Source organism: Syngnathus leptorhynchus, chromosome 21 (assembly GCF_054491065.1).
Source record: "Syngnathus leptorhynchus isolate UIUO chromosome 21, UIUO_Slep, whole genome shotgun sequence".
NCBI lineage: Eukaryota > Metazoa > Chordata > Actinopteri > Syngnathiformes > Syngnathidae > Syngnathus > Syngnathus leptorhynchus.
Genome location: NC_141215.1, coordinates 4,151,458 through 4,171,222, shown reverse-complemented (window position 1 = coordinate 4,171,222; position 19,765 = coordinate 4,151,458). Strand labels below are relative to the sequence as shown.

General features: G+C 44.0%; 3 protein-coding genes across 5 annotated transcripts in view; 2 read left to right on the top strand and 1 right to left on the bottom strand.

The window, feature by feature from the left end:
• Window positions 1-39: 39 nt before the first annotated feature.
• On the top strand, window positions 40-6,204 carry scaf11 (SR-related CTD-associated factor 11). Of its 2 annotated transcripts, none has more exons than XM_085902512.1 (14): window positions 40-261; window positions 974-1,163; window positions 1,241-1,324; window positions 1,417-1,481; window positions 1,574-1,632; window positions 1,713-1,750; window positions 1,841-1,911; window positions 2,043-2,162; window positions 2,287-2,381; window positions 2,721-4,631; window positions 4,724-5,061; window positions 5,128-5,280; window positions 5,353-5,472; window positions 5,542-6,204. In XM_085902512.1, the coding sequence occupies exons 2-14, from the start codon at window positions 999-1,001 to the stop codon at window positions 5,635-5,637; spliced, it is 3,315 nt and encodes a 1,104-aa protein (XP_085758638.1). In that variant the 5' UTR covers window positions 40-261; window positions 974-998; the 3' UTR covers window positions 5,638-6,204. The 2 variants fall into 2 exon arrangements, with proteins under 2 accessions (XP_085758638.1, XP_085758636.1); XM_085902510.1 differs by having other exon boundaries at window positions 971-1,163.
• Window positions 6,205-6,632: 428 nt separating this feature from the next.
• On the bottom strand, window positions 6,633-14,604 carry slc38a2 (solute carrier family 38 member 2). Its single transcript, XM_085902535.1, has 16 exons — window positions 14,317-14,604; window positions 13,401-13,508; window positions 13,226-13,307; window positions 13,034-13,149; window positions 11,921-11,994; window positions 11,745-11,837; window positions 11,446-11,518; window positions 10,952-11,034; window positions 10,802-10,860; window positions 10,514-10,678; window positions 10,353-10,432; window positions 10,145-10,245; window positions 8,823-8,947; window positions 8,598-8,739; window positions 8,277-8,374; window positions 6,633-8,190 (listed from the first exon to the last, which is right to left on the bottom strand). The coding sequence occupies exons 2-16, from the start codon at window positions 13,505-13,507 to the stop codon at window positions 8,083-8,085; spliced, it is 1,506 nt and encodes a 501-aa protein (XP_085758661.1). The 5' UTR covers window position 13,508; window positions 14,317-14,604; the 3' UTR covers window positions 6,633-8,082.
• The window catches only part of LOC147040206 (amphoterin-induced protein 2-like), a 39,634-nt gene continuing 29,378 nt past the window's right edge, over window positions 9,510-19,765 (top strand). For both annotated transcript variants that reach the window (XM_085902537.1, XM_085902536.1), the window contains exons 1-6: window positions 9,510-9,558; window positions 10,627-10,700; window positions 10,789-10,855; window positions 15,388-15,486; window positions 16,509-16,626; window positions 19,226-19,311. The gene's annotated coding sequence lies outside the window, so the exon portion shown is untranslated. The remainder of the gene's footprint in view (window positions 9,559-10,626; window positions 10,701-10,788; window positions 10,856-15,387; window positions 15,487-16,508; window positions 16,627-19,225; window positions 19,312-19,765) is intronic.

Here is a 19,765-nt window from a genome sequence, read left to right as displayed (position 1 = left end):
TCTCCATGAATCTTTTCTGTGTCATGCTATTTTTCTCCAGTTGGGGGAGCTCTCTTCGTGAAAAACTTCGGACCGCACCGCGAGACATGTGGCCGAGATTTTGTGAAATCTCTGCTTGCTTTTTAGCCTCAAACAACAAGTAGCAAATTCAACGAGTAGCTTAGCGATTCGTTAGCATTTGTTTGGGGGGGAGAATAAAAACAAATTTGCACCGAGGAAGCGTTTCGGTACGTCAAAACAAGGCACGGAGGCACTTTAGAGGTGAGTAAAGCCACTGTGTCTTTCTTTGCTAATTAGCTTCTCGTGTTAGCTTCTTATAACGACGTAAGCAGCTGTTGTGTTGTTATCCCAAAGCGGCTAGTTAGCTCGAGGAGATAAACTTAAGATAAGATCACAACTAGTCACCTAGCCAACCAATGACCTTCACTGTATTAAGAGCGGCTAATAATAACAACCGCCATTTAGCCTGGAGTTGCTAACTGTGCTAATAGCCATGAAGCTATTTGGTAGCTATTTTTGGTTTCGCTTAGCATTAGCTCACTTGCTAACTAATAAGAATCAAGTATGTGGTCAGTTCCACATTGGCATTGAAATAAAACGGAGCCTCAATTTGGCATGTACCGATCACGTTTTTGTTGTTAAGATGAATTGTAATTTAAGTGTATTAATAGCGGAATAAACGCCAGCTTATTAGTTTTACATTGTTGCCATAGAAGCCTCATTGATGTGATGAAGTTTAGTTATTTGAGTTTATCCTGTGACTCCTTGCTGTATTGTTATCAACTTCAACAAATATGCTTGTGTGCAATGGACTATATCAACTTGAAAACATGGAATTTATTATTGATTTGATTCATAATTTACATGCGAATCTATTTTCGCACCAGTTCATTTCAAAATCAATTGCAGTCATGCCATAATAAATATGAATTGCAAATGGACTGTTCAATTACTCTTTTGTTTCTCCTAGCAGGGATTTGGACAGCCCAGGGCTGGACATGACTGGAACTGAAGGTGGTCAGGGGTCACCCCCTGATGGGAGCGACGGCGAGGAGGCCGAGCGATGTCCTATCTGCTTGGGCGTCCCGGCCGGAGGAGAGGTTGCCATGCCGGACAGCTGCTGTCATGTCTTCTGCCTCGGATGCCTCCTCACTTGGGCAGAGGTAATGTTCAACGTCGCTACGTTACGGTGTGCCTTGTGTTTGCCATTCTCATTTCTTTGGATCATAATTCCCATCAGTTGCAGATGGTCCCTTCTTGTCCAGTGGACAGACGGCCATTCAGGAATGTTTACAGATGGGATGGAAACATGCGCTGTGTGCAGGTCTGTTGACTCCTTCCTTTCATCTTGCAAGATGGCTTACAAAGCTAATATTGGTCATTGGCGTTTGTGTTTTTTTTTTTTTTTTTTTGAAGGTTCCAGTGAGGCGGCAAGTAGTTGAAGCTAAAGCTGAGAGTTGCGTTTGTAGAAATCGTGGACAGTGAGTATTATTTTTAATCTCATTAAGCTAAACAATTTGAGACAATATTGTAAGTTGATCTATTTTTTTTTTTTTTTTTTTTCCAATTCCAGAAGCAAACTCAGAAAAAGATCCAGACAGCAAAGGGCAGAGAAAACAAAAGGACAAAAATGTACGTTGTCAGTCCAGTATTTAAAGATTTTGTTTTTTATAACTATATATATCAATTTAATGTGTAAATTGCTCCGCCAGGTAATGATTATGACACATCTTCAGTAAGCTTGAAAAAGGTAGGTTCTTATGTTTTGTTTTTTTACCCCCTTCTTTGGTACTAAGCTATTAATTGACCCCATTTTTAAACCTACCATCTTCTTTTCCAGGTGAGAGGAGCAGAACACTATGCTTGGCCATCATCTCCCTTTTTTTCATTAGCAACGTCAACACAGGACATGTAAGTCCTGCTTCCATTATCATGACCTACATTCTGTATGTTGTGATAAAGTTCTACACAATAGGACCAGAATATTTTTGACTTTACCATGTAAAGTATTCATGAATTGTGACCTGATCCTTCTCTTGCAGCACAGAGCCTTTGCTAGCGACCGAAGACGTATTGTGTGAAACTCAACAGTGCAAACGCCAGGTACAAGTGTGCCCGTGGTTCTCTCCTGCCGCACCCATTACCGCGAATGGAACATCAAGGTAATGGAATCGAAGCCACACTCGTTTTATTCTTATCGTCCTTTATAGACGTTCAACTCTGGGCTTCAGAAAAGCCTCATCAGAGCTTGTTTACAGCGGATAATACTTTTCTCTTTTTCTGCAGGTTCCTCCCTGCTGATAGCAACCGAAGTCCATTTACATTTGAACTCTGTTCATTTCCTATTACGTCCACGTCATCATTTGGGCCTGTGCATTTGGGTATGGCTGACTTTTAAGAATACTTTTTTTTTTTTTTGCTTTGTATTGGAAAAAGAAATGGTGTTTTTTTGAGATACCAACTCTTAAGTAATTTTTTTTTTTGCTTTTAAAAAATGTCTAGACAATAATATAATGCCCTCAGGCATATATATTTTTTATCTACAAAAAAAAAAGAATACTATGAACTTACTTACAGTATATCTGAATTATACTGCCCCCTAGTGGACAAGATCTGCACACCGGGAGCAGTGCATAATGCAATTTGCCATTGTATCTGAAAGGCAGCATTGTTTTTGGATGATATCTTTTCGTTATTTCACACCGTTTCTATTCTTCCAGTTTTCCAAGGTGTGGTCTGCGCCATTACCTCTCCTAAAGGAGGAGAAAAGCAAGTCGGGAGAGCTTCAAACTCCAACGCGCCCACCCAAAAAGCCGAGTCCATAGCCTCCAGACCACCGGGACGTAACAGCAAAGCCCAGACGGAGCCTTCTGCGTGCGACCCGTCGTCGCCGCCACAGTCCAGTGTGTCCGACTCGGACTCATCTCCCAGCCAGGGCTCCGAGCCCGGAATGACCTCTCAGGTGCCAGCCAAAAGGAAGAGCAAACGGGTAACGAACCGAAAAGCCAGCGGGAAGAGGAAAAGCACAAGACAAAAGCAATCGTCCAGCGAGGACGGCGACGAGGAGGAGGAGAAGGACGAAGCGAAGCCTGAGGTGAACGACTCGGACGCAGAACGAAGTCCCAATGCAGACCACACTGACATCGATTCACTCGACGGGCGACAAGCGGCGGAATCTTTAAGCAGTAACGCGGAGGACAACGCTAGCGACGAAAAAGCACAACCTGATGACAACAGCCGCTTGTCCTGTTCTTTGGACTCGCCTCCAAAAAGCCCCGAGTCTGACCGCTCGGGCAAACCCAGCGCACGAGCGGAGGAACCTTCTGTCACGTCAATTTCAACAGCAGGCCACGAGAAGCTCACCACATGGCTGCCATCTGAACCGGAGAACACTCTGGAGAACCTCACGTCTCCTGACACTGAACGGGACTGTAAAATGGAGACTGATGAAGAAGGCTTGGAAAAAAGCAATGATGACGGGATGGCGCCGGGAGAATCTCACCAAAGTCCCGCCTCCAAGCCTGCCCAACCCCCCGGAGAGAAGCTCGCTGACCAGGGAGCACAAGCATCTGGGGATTCTCAAACATCTGAAATGGAAGCGCCTTTAACAGTTGAGGCAGTAAGTGACGCTCCATCCAAAGATGACGCTCACGTTGTTCCGATGGATTGCAGTTCACCCAAGGGCGAGGCTCTTAGCGGTTCCCTTTCGGAGGACCCACCCGAGGAAAGGTCCAAAGACCAAGCGGAGCGAGACTCCAACCACGAGAGGAAAAACGGAAGAGAGCGACGCTCCCGGTTCCACTCCCCGACCTCCTCCTGGTCACCCAAGCAGGACGCCAGACGAGAGGCATCCAGGCGGGAGCGGGCCGCCAGCCCGCCCTCCGGCCACTCCTCCCGAGCCCGCAGCAGAGAAAGAGAGCGCCAGCGAGATAAGGAGAAGGACTACAGAGGAGAGCGTAGCCGCGAGAGGAAGAGGCGACGATCCCGGAGTCGCTCCAGATCCAAGTCGCGCTCCCCATCCAGAACGAGGCCGCACAGACGCTGGTGCAGTCCCGAGCGGCCGCCATCCAGAGATCAGTCTCCTCGGGGGAGAGAGCGAAGGGGCAGCTGGAGGACGGGCAACGGCGGCGAGGGACGACGCTATCACGGTGGCGCCGCTCGCTCGGAGAACGGCGTCCCTTCAGAAACATCGCCCGAACGCCAAAGCTGGTCGGAGACTCCCGATTGGGTGACGGAAAAAACCCGCGAGGTTGAGAGCAGGAACTGGGATCTCGGCGGCGGCTCCCGCTGGGAAGATCGCGCACCCAGGGGACGCGGCAACCGCGGCAACCGCGGCGTCCACAACCCGCAGCAAGACGACGATAACCGTCGAGCGCCACGGAACAGCTCAGGAATGGGCAACAATTCAGGGAACGACGCCTACAGCCGCTTTAACGAGAATCGCCCGGGCGGCCGCAGGAAGCAGGAGAGCGACGCCGGCGACTCCATGCTGGACCGCTCCGGCTGGTCGTCGGCGTCGAGCTGGGCGGTGCGCCGGACGCTCCCCGCTGACGTTCAGGATTATTATTCCAAGAGGGAAAGAGGAGGAGCTGGAGGATGGAATCGATCTGAAGAGGAGCAGCCTGTAACAGGTAACGCAAAAAAGTGACCACTAGATAGCAGCATAGAATTTCACACAGATGAAATGAAGTCCGACTCTGAACCTTTTTTTTTTTTTTTGTAGATTCCGCAAAGAATGAAGCCGGAGCTCCGACCGCACCGGGCAACACCCAGTCCACCGTGCTGACCGCGATGGCGCCGCCGCCTCCTCCGCCCCCGCATCTGAATGTCCATCATCACTTCCCCGTGCAGGGCGCCCGCGGCCCCCTCCCGGTCAGCTTGCAACCCTCCGTGCCCTACGCCATGACCCCTCCCATCCCCGTCCACCTCCACCCCGCCGCGCCGCTGCTGCAGGCGCCCGCGGTCGGCGCCCAGGGGCTGCCCCCGCCTCCCCCGCCGCCCCCTCCCATGCAACACGGGGGCCAGACGGCGGCGGCTCAGCCCGACGGGCAAACATCCCAGGTAACGTGATTTGATCTCGCCTCCGATCGGCCTAAAATCGAGACAGCCGTATTCTTCCCACCCTAGATGGCGAGCACGATGGGCGCTTTCCGAAAAGCGGGCCCGCTTCCCGCTCCGACCAAAGTTGGCCAGCAAGCCGCCGGCCAGGCGCTCCCGTCGTCGACGACGCAGCCGGCTCAGCATCACAAGGCTCAAGCTGACAGCTCCAAAAAAGAAAAGGTGACTTGACACCTTCGAGGATTATTCTCGGCCGTAGATTTCCGTAACGCCGTTGTGGTTTTTTTTTTTAAGAAACAACAGATCCAAGAGAAAGCTATCAATGAAGTCAGGACGGCCATGAAACCTTATTACCAAAAGAAAGAAATCACAAAGGAGGAGTACAAGGAGATCGTCCGCAAAGCAGTAGAGAAGGTAACGTGCGTTTTTTTCCGGAAGCGACGTTATCATCTCGTTTGATATTTCTCGGTTTCTTTCCCACAGGTATGTCACAGCAAGAGCGGCGAGGTGAACTCCAGCAAGGTGGCCAACCTGGTCAAGGCCTACGTGGACAAATATAAGCACGCGCGCAAAAAATAAATTTGCACCTCACAGGACTCTCAAGTGCAATTTCCCCCCGACTACGACAGAGAGCCATGATTTTTTTTTTTTTTTTTGGGATATCTCTATCTTTTATTGAGCTATATAGATTTTTTTTCTATAGATTTTCATATTTTGTTAGAAAAGAAAAAAAAAAAAGAGACCCGATCAGAAGTTGTCATGCAAGAGCCCTTTATTTTCCATAGACCTGCAGAACTACTGTAAGGGTGGGGGGTGGGGGTTTGAATACAAAAAAAATAATAATGCAATATAATGTCTGCTAGAGAATCTTCTGGATTGTTCATTTGGAATTTCCCTTGATGGAATTCTTCATACTATCAAAAAAAGAAGTCTATATAATTGCAGATTTAAAAACTACTCCCTGATATTATGATTATAACTGCCACTATGATTGGTCGAACACGTGGCAGGATAGCCAATCGTATGTCCCCGAGAAAGGACCAATCAGGTGAAATTAACCCGGCTCGAATGTGTGAGTGAATGTTTCATGCACTAACTGTGCAAAAAGTATCCAGAGAGTAGTGAAATAAAGTAGCTGCTTCCTGATTGGCTGTGACTTTCATTCCATTCATTTGAAGCTTGTGTAATCTTTCTCAAGTCACTTATTCAGAAATGTTTTAAAAAAAATAATGGAAGATCATTTGTAGTGCCCCAAATTAGTTTTGAATTGATGCTGGAATGGTTTAATACCCACTTACCATTTATTGCAATGGGGAACAATCATTTTAAACGGTTTAAACCACTGAAATAAATCCTGCATGTTGACCACCAGGTGGCGACATTATACCAAAAATATTTAGTGGTGGTCTAAAAAGGCTATTTTCATTCTTATAGGAAATATATATGTATGATACTATATATGCACATTTTTAAAGATAGGATTATGGATTTTTATTTGATCAAGTGGGATATTATGAGCTGTTATAAAATTACTGATGCAAAACAAAAACAAAACACCAACCAACAGGCCTCGGTATAGAGTAATTTTGAATTTAATTGGACATTAATTACAGGATATACACGGTGTTTCATTGAAACAAGAATGTAACACTGGTGGGCAAAGCCCTCTTTGCCCCCTGAGGCCCACAGATGGTTGATAGACTCCAACTGGGGGGAGTTGAGGGTAGCGTGGGGTGGTGGTGGGGGGGGGGGGTCAGAAAGGGGCACAAGGCGGCTTTTACTTTCTCAGTGGCCTCGACATGTAACAGAATTTCCACAAAATCAACAGTGGGATATTTTCAGTCAGTTTTGATGGATGAACAGTTGAAGCTTTGTGTCTGCTGGAGAAATTCATGACAAATTTCTCAGCGTGGGTTTTGTTGTTTGACAGCTCCATTGCATCGTTTAAAAAAAAAAAAAAAAGGGAGAGTGCGAGGGACATATATACATACAGTTGAACTCAATAGATATATGTACATATATATACAGATACAATATCATATAAATATAGTAAAATAGTTAAAATTACATTGATTTCACTGTCTTCCATAAATAGATGTCGGACAGCAACGGTTTGTTGTTGAGTAAGTTTCGGAAGCACAGCGCGCTGCCGAGACTTTTTTTTTTTTTTCGTATGTTTGCTTGCCGGCGTCATATTTTTCTTTTGCAAGTTTGACAGTCGTTTTAACGACCACTGTACGTGGTCAAATTCCAAGTATTCCCCAGAAAGAAAAAAATTATCGTTTTGACTTCCTCTCCTAAGACATGTGTGGACTATTCCAACACCAGCAGGTTTTGAAAGAGGATTTTTTTTGTCTTTTTTTTTTTGTCCAGTGAGTTGCTCTGCAGCTCCCAGTGTTGTTATGCTATAAAAAAAGGCAGGTTTTGTTGTCTTTTGCTGTTTTTTTTTTTGTGTGCAAGGAAAGGTCGCAAAGGTCGTCCGTATATGGAAAGAAGTCTGGATTTTCCCGCCAGTGTGCTGGACAATAAGTGCTTTTTAGTACAGTATACAAACACGCTTAACGGGAATTGGGGGGGGGTTGTCTACGTTTGGCAACAAAACAAAAAGTTCCAACGAGTCTGGTTCGCACCGTTTTTGTCAGCAGGACTTGTCGCGTGAGGTCGCAGCCGCACTCGAGCAAAAAAGAAAACCGTACCTGAGTGTCAGCTGCTAATTGTTTTTTGTTTTTTTTTGGTTTGTTTTCAATTCTCCCAATGACCTCAAACTGTATGTTATGATTGCGTTGAGGCATGTTTAAAAAAAAAAACGGAACTACAAAAATAATAACGTTAACAGTAAAAGTTATATGTAGGCCCCTCTGTTTTAAAAAAAAAAAAAAAGCAAGGGGGGGGGGGGACAAAAACAGCAAACTGTACAAATCCGGGTATACATTCTCTTGGAATGGCGTCTGTCTCTGAGTCTTAGCCAAGCATCGAAAGTCTGTTTCAAATTTTGATCTTCGTTAGTTTAGCGACCTCGATTCTTCAGTGTCCGTCCGGGTGCTCCTTGGTGGCGTTGTGAACCCAGTCGAGGATGATGAGGCTCATGCTACCGATCATGACCACAAAACCACACAGCAGGAAAGCGGTGGCCTGAAAAAGAAAAAAAAAAAAAAATCCAGTTGAGCTTGTTTGCACTTGCGTACCGAGGAACAAAGAAGGTCGTTTTGTCAACCTACCCCGATCTTTTGCACGGATCTCATCGACTCGCTCTTGACTAGTTTGATGTAGAAAGCCGAGGGCAAGATGAAGATGAGCATGGCGGCGGCAGATGCACCTGGAAGAATACCGAAATTGAGTACAAATATTTTCGTACCGGTATTATCTATGTGATATACAAACAAAATAACGAAAAATAATCAAATAAGAGTGTGACAATGTGGTTGCATAAGTGTACACACCCGCTTACAATCAATCAGAATCAACCAAACACCACGTTAAAGTCAATTTGAGCTCAAATCTAAAGATCATTAAATTGTATAAAATGGAAAGAAACGCACCGATAAAGCCGAAAATGTCCCGAATGGTCGGCACGAAGATAACCAAGATGTTAGTGCCGGCCAGCAGGACCATGGTTATGATGGTATGGCGGATCCAGCTAAACTTGGACACGCACAGGAACTGGTTGATGGAGGTACGGATCTGCGTGAAGATTAGATGTGTTCATAGGGATTCAAAACTGGGCAATGGGTTTGATTTTTTTTTTTTTTTGAAATGATCCTTACAGGGAAGAGGACCACGGGTACAGTGAGGGTGACGGCGGTGAGGACAGCCAAGCGAACGATCAGCAGGAGCACGTCAAAGTCGAAGAACTTTGAATAGGTGTGCAGCAGCTCGGGCTCCACTTTAGCTGCAAATGAAATCAGGAGAGTTATTACGAACAAACAGAATACTTTGTTTCGAGGTGTGCCGTGCCGTGACATTTTTTTTCTCGTGCAAATATATTTGCCTTGGTGCAATAAAGAACTTCTAGAACATGCTGTGACACCTCAGAATTAGTTCCACAGGTATTTCTTCCAGCCCCACTATCTTGTACAACTAGTTTGAGCGCATAAATGTTATCTTGTGTTAAACGGAATGGAACGCAAATAGTACTGAGGTATATCAGGTGGCCTTTTTCACATTGTTGCATAACTCTGAGAATCTAATTGATTTATTTCATTTGGACTGACGTGGATACTCCGGTTCAACTTTGGATAGTTGATATTTGGGACGTTGACCTTTTGTGCACTGAACCAACTGGCATTAAATTCAGTTGGAAACTTTTCAAAAAGGATATCATGTTCTAAGTTACTTTATCTACTCGTATTTCGGCATTTATTTCGATTTAAAAAAAAAAAAAGATGACAAGCAGCCAGGCAAGTGGCGATTGAAAAGATAACAGCTTAAACTACAAATCCCAGAATGCACCGCGAAGGCTGCCCCGAGTGTGGCGGGTTAGATACGCGGCTCTTCACTTCGGTGAGTAAAAAAAACATTTTTTTAATTCACGAAGCGCGTTTAATTCGGGTTTAGGACGGAATTATGAAAAAATGGAGAGTTAAGACAGTCGTGGTATGTCTTTTTTTAAAATTGAAATGACGTTTTGTCGAAAAACGTCGAGTAGTTAGCTCATTAGCATATTAGCTCATCTGCCGAAATTCACGCGGACGGTATACTTGAAAGAACGATAAATGTATTCATGTGGTCATTAATGAATACCAAATATTGAATACAGACTATTATCTATCTATTATCTATATTAACAAAAAATACAGTTCTTGACGTCTTGGCGTCTTTTTATACTCTACATTCGACCGGCTGTCTAATTAGGGTTTCCCAAAATGAAAAAGTTGACAAACATCATATTAAACTATTAATATCTTAGTTTACTTAATTATCTGTGTCTATAGAGCTGTGTTGCATCAAAGATGATAATTTTTATAACCAAATCAAATCCGAGTTTTTTTTTTAATTTTTATCCATTGAAGAAGTGTGATTACTTTTCCTGTTCAAATCAAATTCTTTCTAGATGATTTAACCTGTTCACAATGTTGTAGCAACTCACTGTTGAAGGTCAGGTATCCAAAGAGGGCTGCCAAGAGGTACATGACGAACATGGCCAGGAAGGACACATTGGCAACTCCTTGCATCTTTTTGTGGGAACGGCTGTGCAGACGGGAGGAAAAAGGGTCAAGTTTAAAACAATATTTGATAACAAGAACAAACCGACCCGTGTAGTCGGATAAGAGAGCAGGTGTGAAGAAGAAACCTACTCTTTGAGCTCCTCATACATGGGCAGGATAGCCGGGTGGCACACGAAGGCGAAGGTCAGGATAGGAACAGCGTAGACAGTCTAAGGAGGACATTAAAGTATCTTAGAAAATTCCGGTCTACAATGTTAAAGTTGCTTGACATGTTTTTTTTTTTTTTGTACCTGAGAGTTGAAGACAAAGTACTTGGGCGTGCAGGCGTCACTGTAGTCCACGGCGGTTGCATTGTTGGGAGACACAGTGGCGTTGAGAAGTTTACCGACTGTCTCGTTCACAGCGTGGTCAAGCTCGAGAAGCGGGCACGGGATCTGGAACTTCTTGATGATCACCTGAAGGAAGAAATCAAATTAGGTATGATTTAAGTGTAAATGTTCGTCATGCTAATTTATACCAGTGATGACAATAAATCATTTTTGTTTTGGAAATTTCCGGCTTGAAGGTGGACGACTCACCACAATGAGGAAGAAGACCATGCAAAGGAGCGACAGGCCGCTGGTGTATCCAAGGTAACCTAATGAGGGGAAGCACATGGTCTATAAAAAATCCAAAAACAACTGGTATGCCCTTTTTTTTTTAAGAATTAATTTGGAAATTGTCCCTACCTAAGTTTCTGAGCAGCGATAGGGGCAGAATAATAAAGAGTGACACAAGCAACACCAGGTAGTCTCCGTTCGTGTACCATTCACTGAAAAAAGAAAAGAAAAAAATATTAGTTACCATTTCTATTCATTACTGCAATATTGAGACTTGTTATTTAGTATTGTATCGCTTACATGCATTTTTTTTTTTGAATCGATTCAACTTCCTGCTTTCTTTAGTGCTTAAAAATGGCTTTACAATAAATTTCCTTCGTATTTATCGACGGATTAGCTGACACGTATACACACACACACACACACACACACACACACACACACACACACACACACACACACACACACACACACACACACACACCCTTGTTTGTCTCCATACGGCAGCAGCTGCAGATGACTAAAAGGACTCTTGGAAAGAGTCCGTTCCGTCTCCCCCTGCCACTTAACCATATGTCACCGTTTTAACCGGGTTTTAAAAAATAAAATAAAAAAGTACTCACCCATTGCTTCCCGTAAAAGCTATAATGACAATGGGCAGCTCGTATTTGACGATGTAGAGGTAGCTTGACATGGCTGAAACGACAAAAGTAAAGATTTTTTATTTTTTTGTTAGTTTAGCCTACATTGAAAGGATTGCTTGACGTATTTAGCGTGCGCAAATATTTGCCACATCTTTGACTCTTCTGTGGAATTGGTACATGCTTGCATAGTGACTCAAGTTATTACTGGAAGTTGCCCCCCCCCTTTTTTTCCAAATCCGTTTCCACGCTCAAGACAGTGATTAGGCCGGAATGCTCACCTCCGATGTTCTGCATGGTAATGGAGCAGGAAGCAGCCAGTTTCCCGGGCATCCCGAAAGCTTTGTAGCCCAACTGCTCGTACACCAACGCACCTTGATAGACAATCGGAAAAGAAGTGGAGTTCAAAACGCGGTCAGGATAAAATGTTTGGATCAGCAACTGCCGACAAACTCACCTCCTTCATGGGCTGTCTTCAGCAACAAATGCACTGAATACAAAGAGAAGATGGCAACAGCCACGAGGAGGATGCTGTAAATAGAAATGGATGTTTAGTATGTTTTGGTAAAAATAACTTGGATATTCTTTTGACTCCAAATGGAGCGAGTGAGTCATATTAGCGAGTCGCGTCGCAAAAGTCTTCCCTTATTGGAATCCTCTTAGGACTCTTCATGTGTCACGGGAGTATTAATAGGATATGGAAATTAATCTGCAAGTCACTTGAGAGGCTTCCCAATGGGATGTGACCATCTTTAGATTGGCTGTAAACCTTCTAGTACATTTCCATGGGACATCGATACAAAATGAATGGCTAGTACTTGTTTTGTAACACTTGAGGCTCCCTCTAGTGGTTTGACAAAGAATAACCTAAGAACAGTTCAGTTGTATTTAACTTTTTAGTACATCAATGGAATTGTTTCCTATAATTAAGCACAGTGTAACAGTGGCTTACAAAACTGACACTCCCAGCTAAAGTTTTTTTTTAACACTTCCCCTTGCTGTTGAATGCAGAAGTGTCTTCAAACCTTGTAGGCCGTAATGGCATTTTTTTTTTAGTTGGTACTATTTATAGTGAGTATAACAAGCACTCTCTACTAAAATACATTTTGCCAACTCATTCGCCGTCGTCCCTCCCAGTTCAAATTTGGCATCTTTTTCAAAGACAGTGAATAAGGAAACGTTTCCAAATTGAAAATTCCCTGTATTTTGCAATCCTATTTGTAGCCTCTGTCGTGTAGTACGCTTTATTCTATTGCATCAGCCACATTTTTTTTTTTAATCCCTGCTGGAGCACGCCCTGGTAGCTAGCTTGCCTTTACTCTCAACCGGATTAGCACGGTTAAAGACGTGGCCACTCCCTAGTCTGTAAATTGACGCCCAAGCGGCATGCGGATTCTATGTTATAGTGAGTCATAAATGTTTGATTAAATAAACTGGTGAGAAAGCACCTGCACTGAGCCGTGACCTTGACGGTTACAAAAACTGTGCTATCAAAAAAAGGAAAAAAAAAAAGAGGAACCCACGCCAACAAGAATTTCCTACTTTTTGATCGCAAATGTTATATACTCACACAAATAGCGCAATGCCAGTGTTGGCCATGGCGTAGGACAGACCCAAGATGCCACTTCCCATTATAGCGTTGCCCAGGTTGAAGACAGACATGCCAAAGGAGGCATTGCCTTGGTGCTGTGGGAAAAAAAAAAAAAGCTCAAAATTAGACAAAATCAAAACATGGATTCTTAAGATTTGAAATGAGTCTTACATATTCGATCTCATACTTCTTCTTGCCAGGGTTTTTGTCCGGGAGGAAGTTTTCACTCTCTGGATCTAAATCCGGATATGGCCTTTAAAGTGCACAAAAAATATATATATATTTAGTTTCATTGACGTTGATAGATGCATATGATTCATTGAATGTGATTGAAAGTGTTCCTCACTCATTCAGTGGGACCTTCCTCGGGCAGTCCGGGTAGGTGTACTCGTTGCTGTTGGTGCTGCTGTTGTCGTCTTCACGAGACAAACGGCTCATCTCGGTTTGTTTCATACTGCGAGTTAAAGAAATGACTCATTTCATTCCCATCATGTGCATCCCGACAGACTCGGGAATAATCAATAACATAGCGCGCCCGTCGGGTCACGTGACTTGTCGGCCGAAGGAGGGGGGGGTAGGAAGAAGAGCGCGGGGGAAGGGGATTGGGGCGGGCGAAGGGGGTGGGGGGGTTGACGCACCGGCAGTGGAAAAATACCAGACCGGCATCCGAGTCCACCCGACATCACCTCAGCCCGTTCAATGACATAAAAAACCGCAGTGTAGATTTTGCGCAAAATGATTTGATTACGTTTCAAAAATAAAAAAAAATAAAAAACAGGGTGTGTCTAACACGTTAAAACACAACTCAAATTACAACGTGGCGACTAAACGTATAAAGTAAATTGGAAAAAAAATAATAATATCTTGTATATTGAGTTTCTAAAGTACACGTATGCACATCCCGCCCATTTTGGCCACAAATTGTGTGGCCAGATCATTTTAATCACATTATGTTTAATGAGCGGCTTCAGTGGAAACAATGGCACGTGTTGTCCATTTATGGGCATGGCCCTCTTTTTTTTTTTTTTCCCCTCCACTCGTTTCCACCCTGATGCAACATCACCTCCTAATTAAACCATTTTTTTTATCCTAACATGTCACATATAATACAAATGAAGTCATGCCTGCAGCGTGTGTCATCTGTCCAACACCGCACCTTCGCTTATTATTTATTCATTTGTTCCAAGGCTGACCAAGTAAAAGATTTAAATGGAAAATTTTCTCTAGCTGTTAAAAAAAGCACGGTATGCCGGCATTCTTACCTTATGAGCAAATGTGGCTGGATGTCTGTAAAATCCTTTCCAAAAAAAAAATCCGCTGGATCTGATCACAATGATCACAGAAAAAGAGCTGTCTGATCCTTGGAAATAAATTAATTAAAAAAATAAAAAAGTGAGACTATAACCAACAAATGTGGATAGACAACACAAAACAAATATTTCAATATTTACGATAGGAAATCACAGTCTGTTAAGTCTCGCGTCAAAAGGCGATCAAAATTACCCCCGAAATATGGTGCGCACAGAAAAAGGACGAGCGCTCTAATGCGAGAGATGGACTCACGCTTTATAAAGCATTGCATCAGCCAGCCAACTGTGGCTGCTCGAGTGGAGGGGGGGTGAGACGAGGAAGAGGGGGGGGGGGGGGGGGAGGAGGGACGGACCGAAGGAGGGAGGGGGAGAGAGGGAGAAGGCATTTTACGCACAGTGACGTCAGACTCTGTATACAAACAGAACACTCTGATCTGTGGACACAGCCCTTTTGGAAAACGGCCGGAATGCTGCAGTGCACACTTACTGGTGTGTTGCAATCACTCTGAGAAAAGTATTTTGTCATTGCTGATGAATGACAATAAAAGTATCCAAAATATTTTTTTAATTTCATTCAAATTCAATTTCCTTATTAAACGAGAATTAGGTCTCCCCCCCCCCCTCCTCCTCCCTTACAGATAGATTACCCCCGAATTAAAGGTAAAAGAGTGACCCCCAAGAGGCCGGGATGCCTGTCAATCCACGTTAAGACCGCCAGATTGGCATTTCAAAGCAGACCACTCGGAAGCAGATTACACACCAACGCTGTCATGTGATCATCCTCATTCACTCATTCTTGAAGCTCAGGTATCTGGAAATCTTCCACTAGTTTATTATTAATGCAAAGAAAACAAACAAAAAAAGGTGGTTAATTATCGACCAGCAGTTCCGGCGACCCGTAGTAAAACTTCAAACAATCATAAAAACGTGATTCAAGTTACCCAATTTACAACTTTAGAGTTCCTTTCTTTTTTTCCTACCGATTTATTTGTCTCAAAACAAACATTTCTTTTCATTTTCCAGGTCTTATTTCTCCACACGATGAACTTTCCAGAACTGAAGAAGCCCCAAGAACGATGTAGAAATGATGACCCAATGACCTCTTCCGTGCAATTTCGCAACGTAGGTTTTTTACTGAAACTACAACCAAACAGGAAACGTTTGTTCCTCTCTCATCGAGTCGTTGTAGTAAAATGTAGTAAATGATCATATTGGTCCAAAACAGCCAAATTCTCTCTTTTTCGAACCCACAAATGCGTAAAATTGCTGCGTAACTGGCTTTTGATTGGGACTTTATCTCACCGTCGACCCAGTACAACTAAATCGGATCTAAAAAAAAAAAAAACTGGAACAGGGTAAAACCGGTTCCTCTCACCTACATATCCCAACTCGCATGTATCGAGATGAATTCACTGATAGTGAAAGTAAAGTGAAAGTCAAAAAAAGTCTTTGCGACTTCCTTTGTCAACAACTCTGCTGTTTTTTTTCTTAGTTTTTGTTTTTTTGCGACTGATCCCTCGCGAGCAATACGGCGAGTGCTGCGTCTGCACGCTCGGGCTAATAATGCTGACATTTTTCTCCCTGGCCAAATTTATAAAGGAACTACCTCATGACAAACATGGCAAAAAAAGAAATGACTTGAAAAATTGATGCAGGCCCATTCTTAAGTGTGGGAAAGAAAAAAAATGTCAGTGAGTGGTTGATTTGGATTGGATGAACCTCAGCAATTGTTTCATAACCGCGCTGACCTAATAAACATTTCCTAGAATATCATCTCTCGCTCCCACAAAGACCCCCCTCCTGCCATCAGCACAGATCACATCAACCCCCACCAACCCGCCACCCAGACTGCAAGGCTTTCTCCTCCGAGCGCAAGCCGAAAGGATTTTCTTGCTCTTCGACCTTAGTCACCCGGCCCCAACTGTGAGCGTTCCTCGGCTGAGGATTTTCATTACAATCTAGACAGCGGAGGGTCTCGTGATCCACCTGGCTTGAGAGGTCCTTGGGTTCGTGAAATAAGGGGAAAGGTTCTCGAGATAAATGAAGACGCCTTAGAACTCGGTGTACCTCGGAAATGGAAAATTCCCAAAATAGACGATGCTAATTTCTGTTTTGCCCTCATGTGTGTGCTCGTTTGTTTTTAGGTTCGACATCAGGCCGCGTGAACACGCCAGCCATTTTTTTCTTCTTCTTTATCCACGAGGGACACAAAGGAAGCTGGTGGGCATCAGACTGTAAAGCAAACAAGTGGCCATAGAGGAAGTAGGTTATCTTTTGGAAACCTTGTCACGCCGCACCCGCTAGCCCTCACGTACGCACACACCAAAAGGCTCGGATGATCCTGATCGGATGTGAATCCCAACGCCGGCTACGTAAACATTCGTTAACTAAACAAGCCCGCGTAACGTAGGTGAGAAAGCCGGCGGGGTTAAACAAAGCATCACAGGATTAGCTGCCGTGTTTTCACCCGTCGCGAGTAAACTAACATGTTGACGTGCGCCGCTAGCTTGAATTTGCGCCGTTTCCCATATTTACGGGAGTTTATCGACTGAAAATAAAACACCGCGCGCTTGTGTCGGTGGGAACGTTTGCACGCTTTCCACCCAAAACGGAATGACAGCAAGAGACGCTTCCACGCTTAAACGCGCGTCGTCCGACCAAATCGTATCTCATCGCGGCGCCCAGCAGACGGCACTGACAATCTCGCCCGGTTTTCTACATGAGTTATTAAATTAGGCTATGTCCAAAAAGTGCCAGAGCATCCCTTGATATGTGGGCATTACCTTAGTAATCCTCTTTGCGGTGGGAAAGTGGTTTAGCGGGCGCATTCTTCATGACAGGAGCACAAACGGGGAAGGGGGGGGGGGCCCCAGCGGGGCGACGGAGGCCGCCCGTCTCGTTCTGCGAAAAACTTTTTACCCGAGATGGCCCTGGAGCCGCCCTGTGAACCTGCTGACTTCCCCCGTTGGCCTCCGCCGTGGCGTTTTTTTTTTTGGTACAGTGGAGCACAGACCGAAAAGGAGGGAGAAAGAATTGGGTCAGAGGTCACACCGTTACAATGGCCCGTTTATTGCTTCCATTGCATTTTTTTGGGGGTGCAAATCTTTTTTTTAACCTTTATATTCCCGCCAAAATGATCCGTTAGTGACCCGTTAGATTTTGGATTACATCCAGGATTTTATGATTTTTTTTTTCCCCCGTTGTAGTATACAGCCATAAACTACACCCAATGTAAGAAACAAAAGTCATAAAACTCCTCCGGCAGCGTCGCATTCAATGAGCGTTATCTTGACAAGCAGCGAATTCAAAAAAAAGTCGAGACGGCGCCGATCAAATGGAAAGAAGTCGTTTCTCCAAACAAAAATAAATAACTTGAGAAAACGCGGTGGCACGAGTGTCCGCATCCCTCTTAGAAGTGGTGAGAAGGTTTTGGAGGCAGTCGGTACGTCGGGGTAGTTAAGTTTACACTGCAGGGGTAATGCTAGGGCATTGGAATTCAACACACACACACACACACACACACACACACACACACACACACACACACACACACACACACACACACACACACACACACAGCATTTAAAGACAGTGAGACTCGTGACTTGTTATTAGCCTGCAGGGATCCTCGTATCTGATGTGGGCACTTCTCGTCCCTTCCCTATACTTATTCTTTTCTGGCGTGTCAGTCACGTCTCTGCAGAAAAAACAAAACAAAACACGGAGGGTAATGCCGAAGCTTCGTTTCTTTCGAGTACCCGTGACATTAGTGTCAATTCAAATTCAACTTTCTTGTATTATATATCTCTTGTAGCTTAGCTGAACATTTCCAGTTAGCTTAGCAACATTTTGCATAATGGTGACAACATAGGGCCCCCCCCCTCAGAAAGGTCACATATTTGTTCTTTACTGATAAGCTTCCACATAACAGGCAAAGTCTTCGGCCGATAGCGTCGCAAAAGAGTTCCTGCCCACATTCGGCGCGTCTCTGCTTGTCTCACGATATCACAACACGCCGATACAGGAAGTGTAGCAACGTGCTTTCACGATGACAGTTTCCTGTGTGAACACAGATGGAGGTGAAAAGGATACAAATAGGATGGTGGGTGGCCGATGGCGGGAAGAGGTGTCACCATCATGACCAGTAGAGCAAATACCAGACGAGACAAAATGTGTACAGAATTTGCCTCGGTGTCAATTTCATAAAAAGTAAAAATAAAAAATCATGATGAAACAAGTCGACCACGCACATCCATATCTTAGAGATAAATGTCATGTGCGTCCCTGATTTTATTTTTTTACGTAACTGAGAAAAGAACAAGATTAGATTGGCCAAAAGGTTTCACAACAAGCAATTGTTACTTCAATGAACACTTCAAAGAATCTTTGAACCGTTTGACGCAACACGATGAGACAAACGGATGAACAATTGCTCAATTCTCCGTTTTTAGCCGCTCTGCTGATATTATCATAATTAGCATTAGCGTTACGGTTTCCAGGCTACATGGAGTCGTCTGCCTCTCTTGAGCCCGCAGACACATTCTAGTTTTTTTGTTTTTTTTGTACGTCGGCCCTCAGCCATTCGACGCACAAGCAAGACGGCACTTTTTGACCGATTGATTTCGAGTGTGCACGCTAACTCGCGCTTCTTACGTACGCGCTTCGGAGACACCGTGGTTCCACTGGATATTATGCAATTTTCAGTACAAGTCTGTCACTGTTATGTAATTTTTTTCCCCCGATACTGGCGCCAAATCTGAAGAGTATTTTTGTAGCAAAAAAAACAATGAAAGCATTCTTGCCACTGGAATTAAATTAAATTATTGCTTGTCTTAACTTCTTTATTTTGACCTCTTTTCAGCTTGGCGTGAATGCCTTGGAAATATACATCCCACCTTCTAAGAACCACATCTGACATTCTATTGAGAACGGCTTGACCCACATAAGGTATTGTGTGCTTTCTAGAAGCTCAAGTATGCGTCAGATAGTGTAGCAGATTGCAACAAGCGTGACGGAGTTCCTCATTTGCATTTATTTCATGACCATCTGGGCTGACAACAAGTCAGAAAGGCTCCAAATCGTAACTACTCGAATAGAATATTAATTTTGTTTGACATCAATACAATTGAGTTGCCCCACAACAAAATGGAGGAAATTTTGTAAACATCCAAGTTCAAGGCTCAAATACAGTTGAAATGATTTACACACCATTTTAATTTGTCCTTAATAAACCTGATGGGCTAACAATATTCCAAGCCAACATTTGATCAATAAAAAGTATAATCCACTTACTGTCCATCTTCCCATAAAATGTTCTTATCGAAGCCCTTTATGATGTAATCCAAGGTAGTGAAACCCCGCCCCCCTTCACAGAGGACAAATTTCAATTACTGGTAGTCTG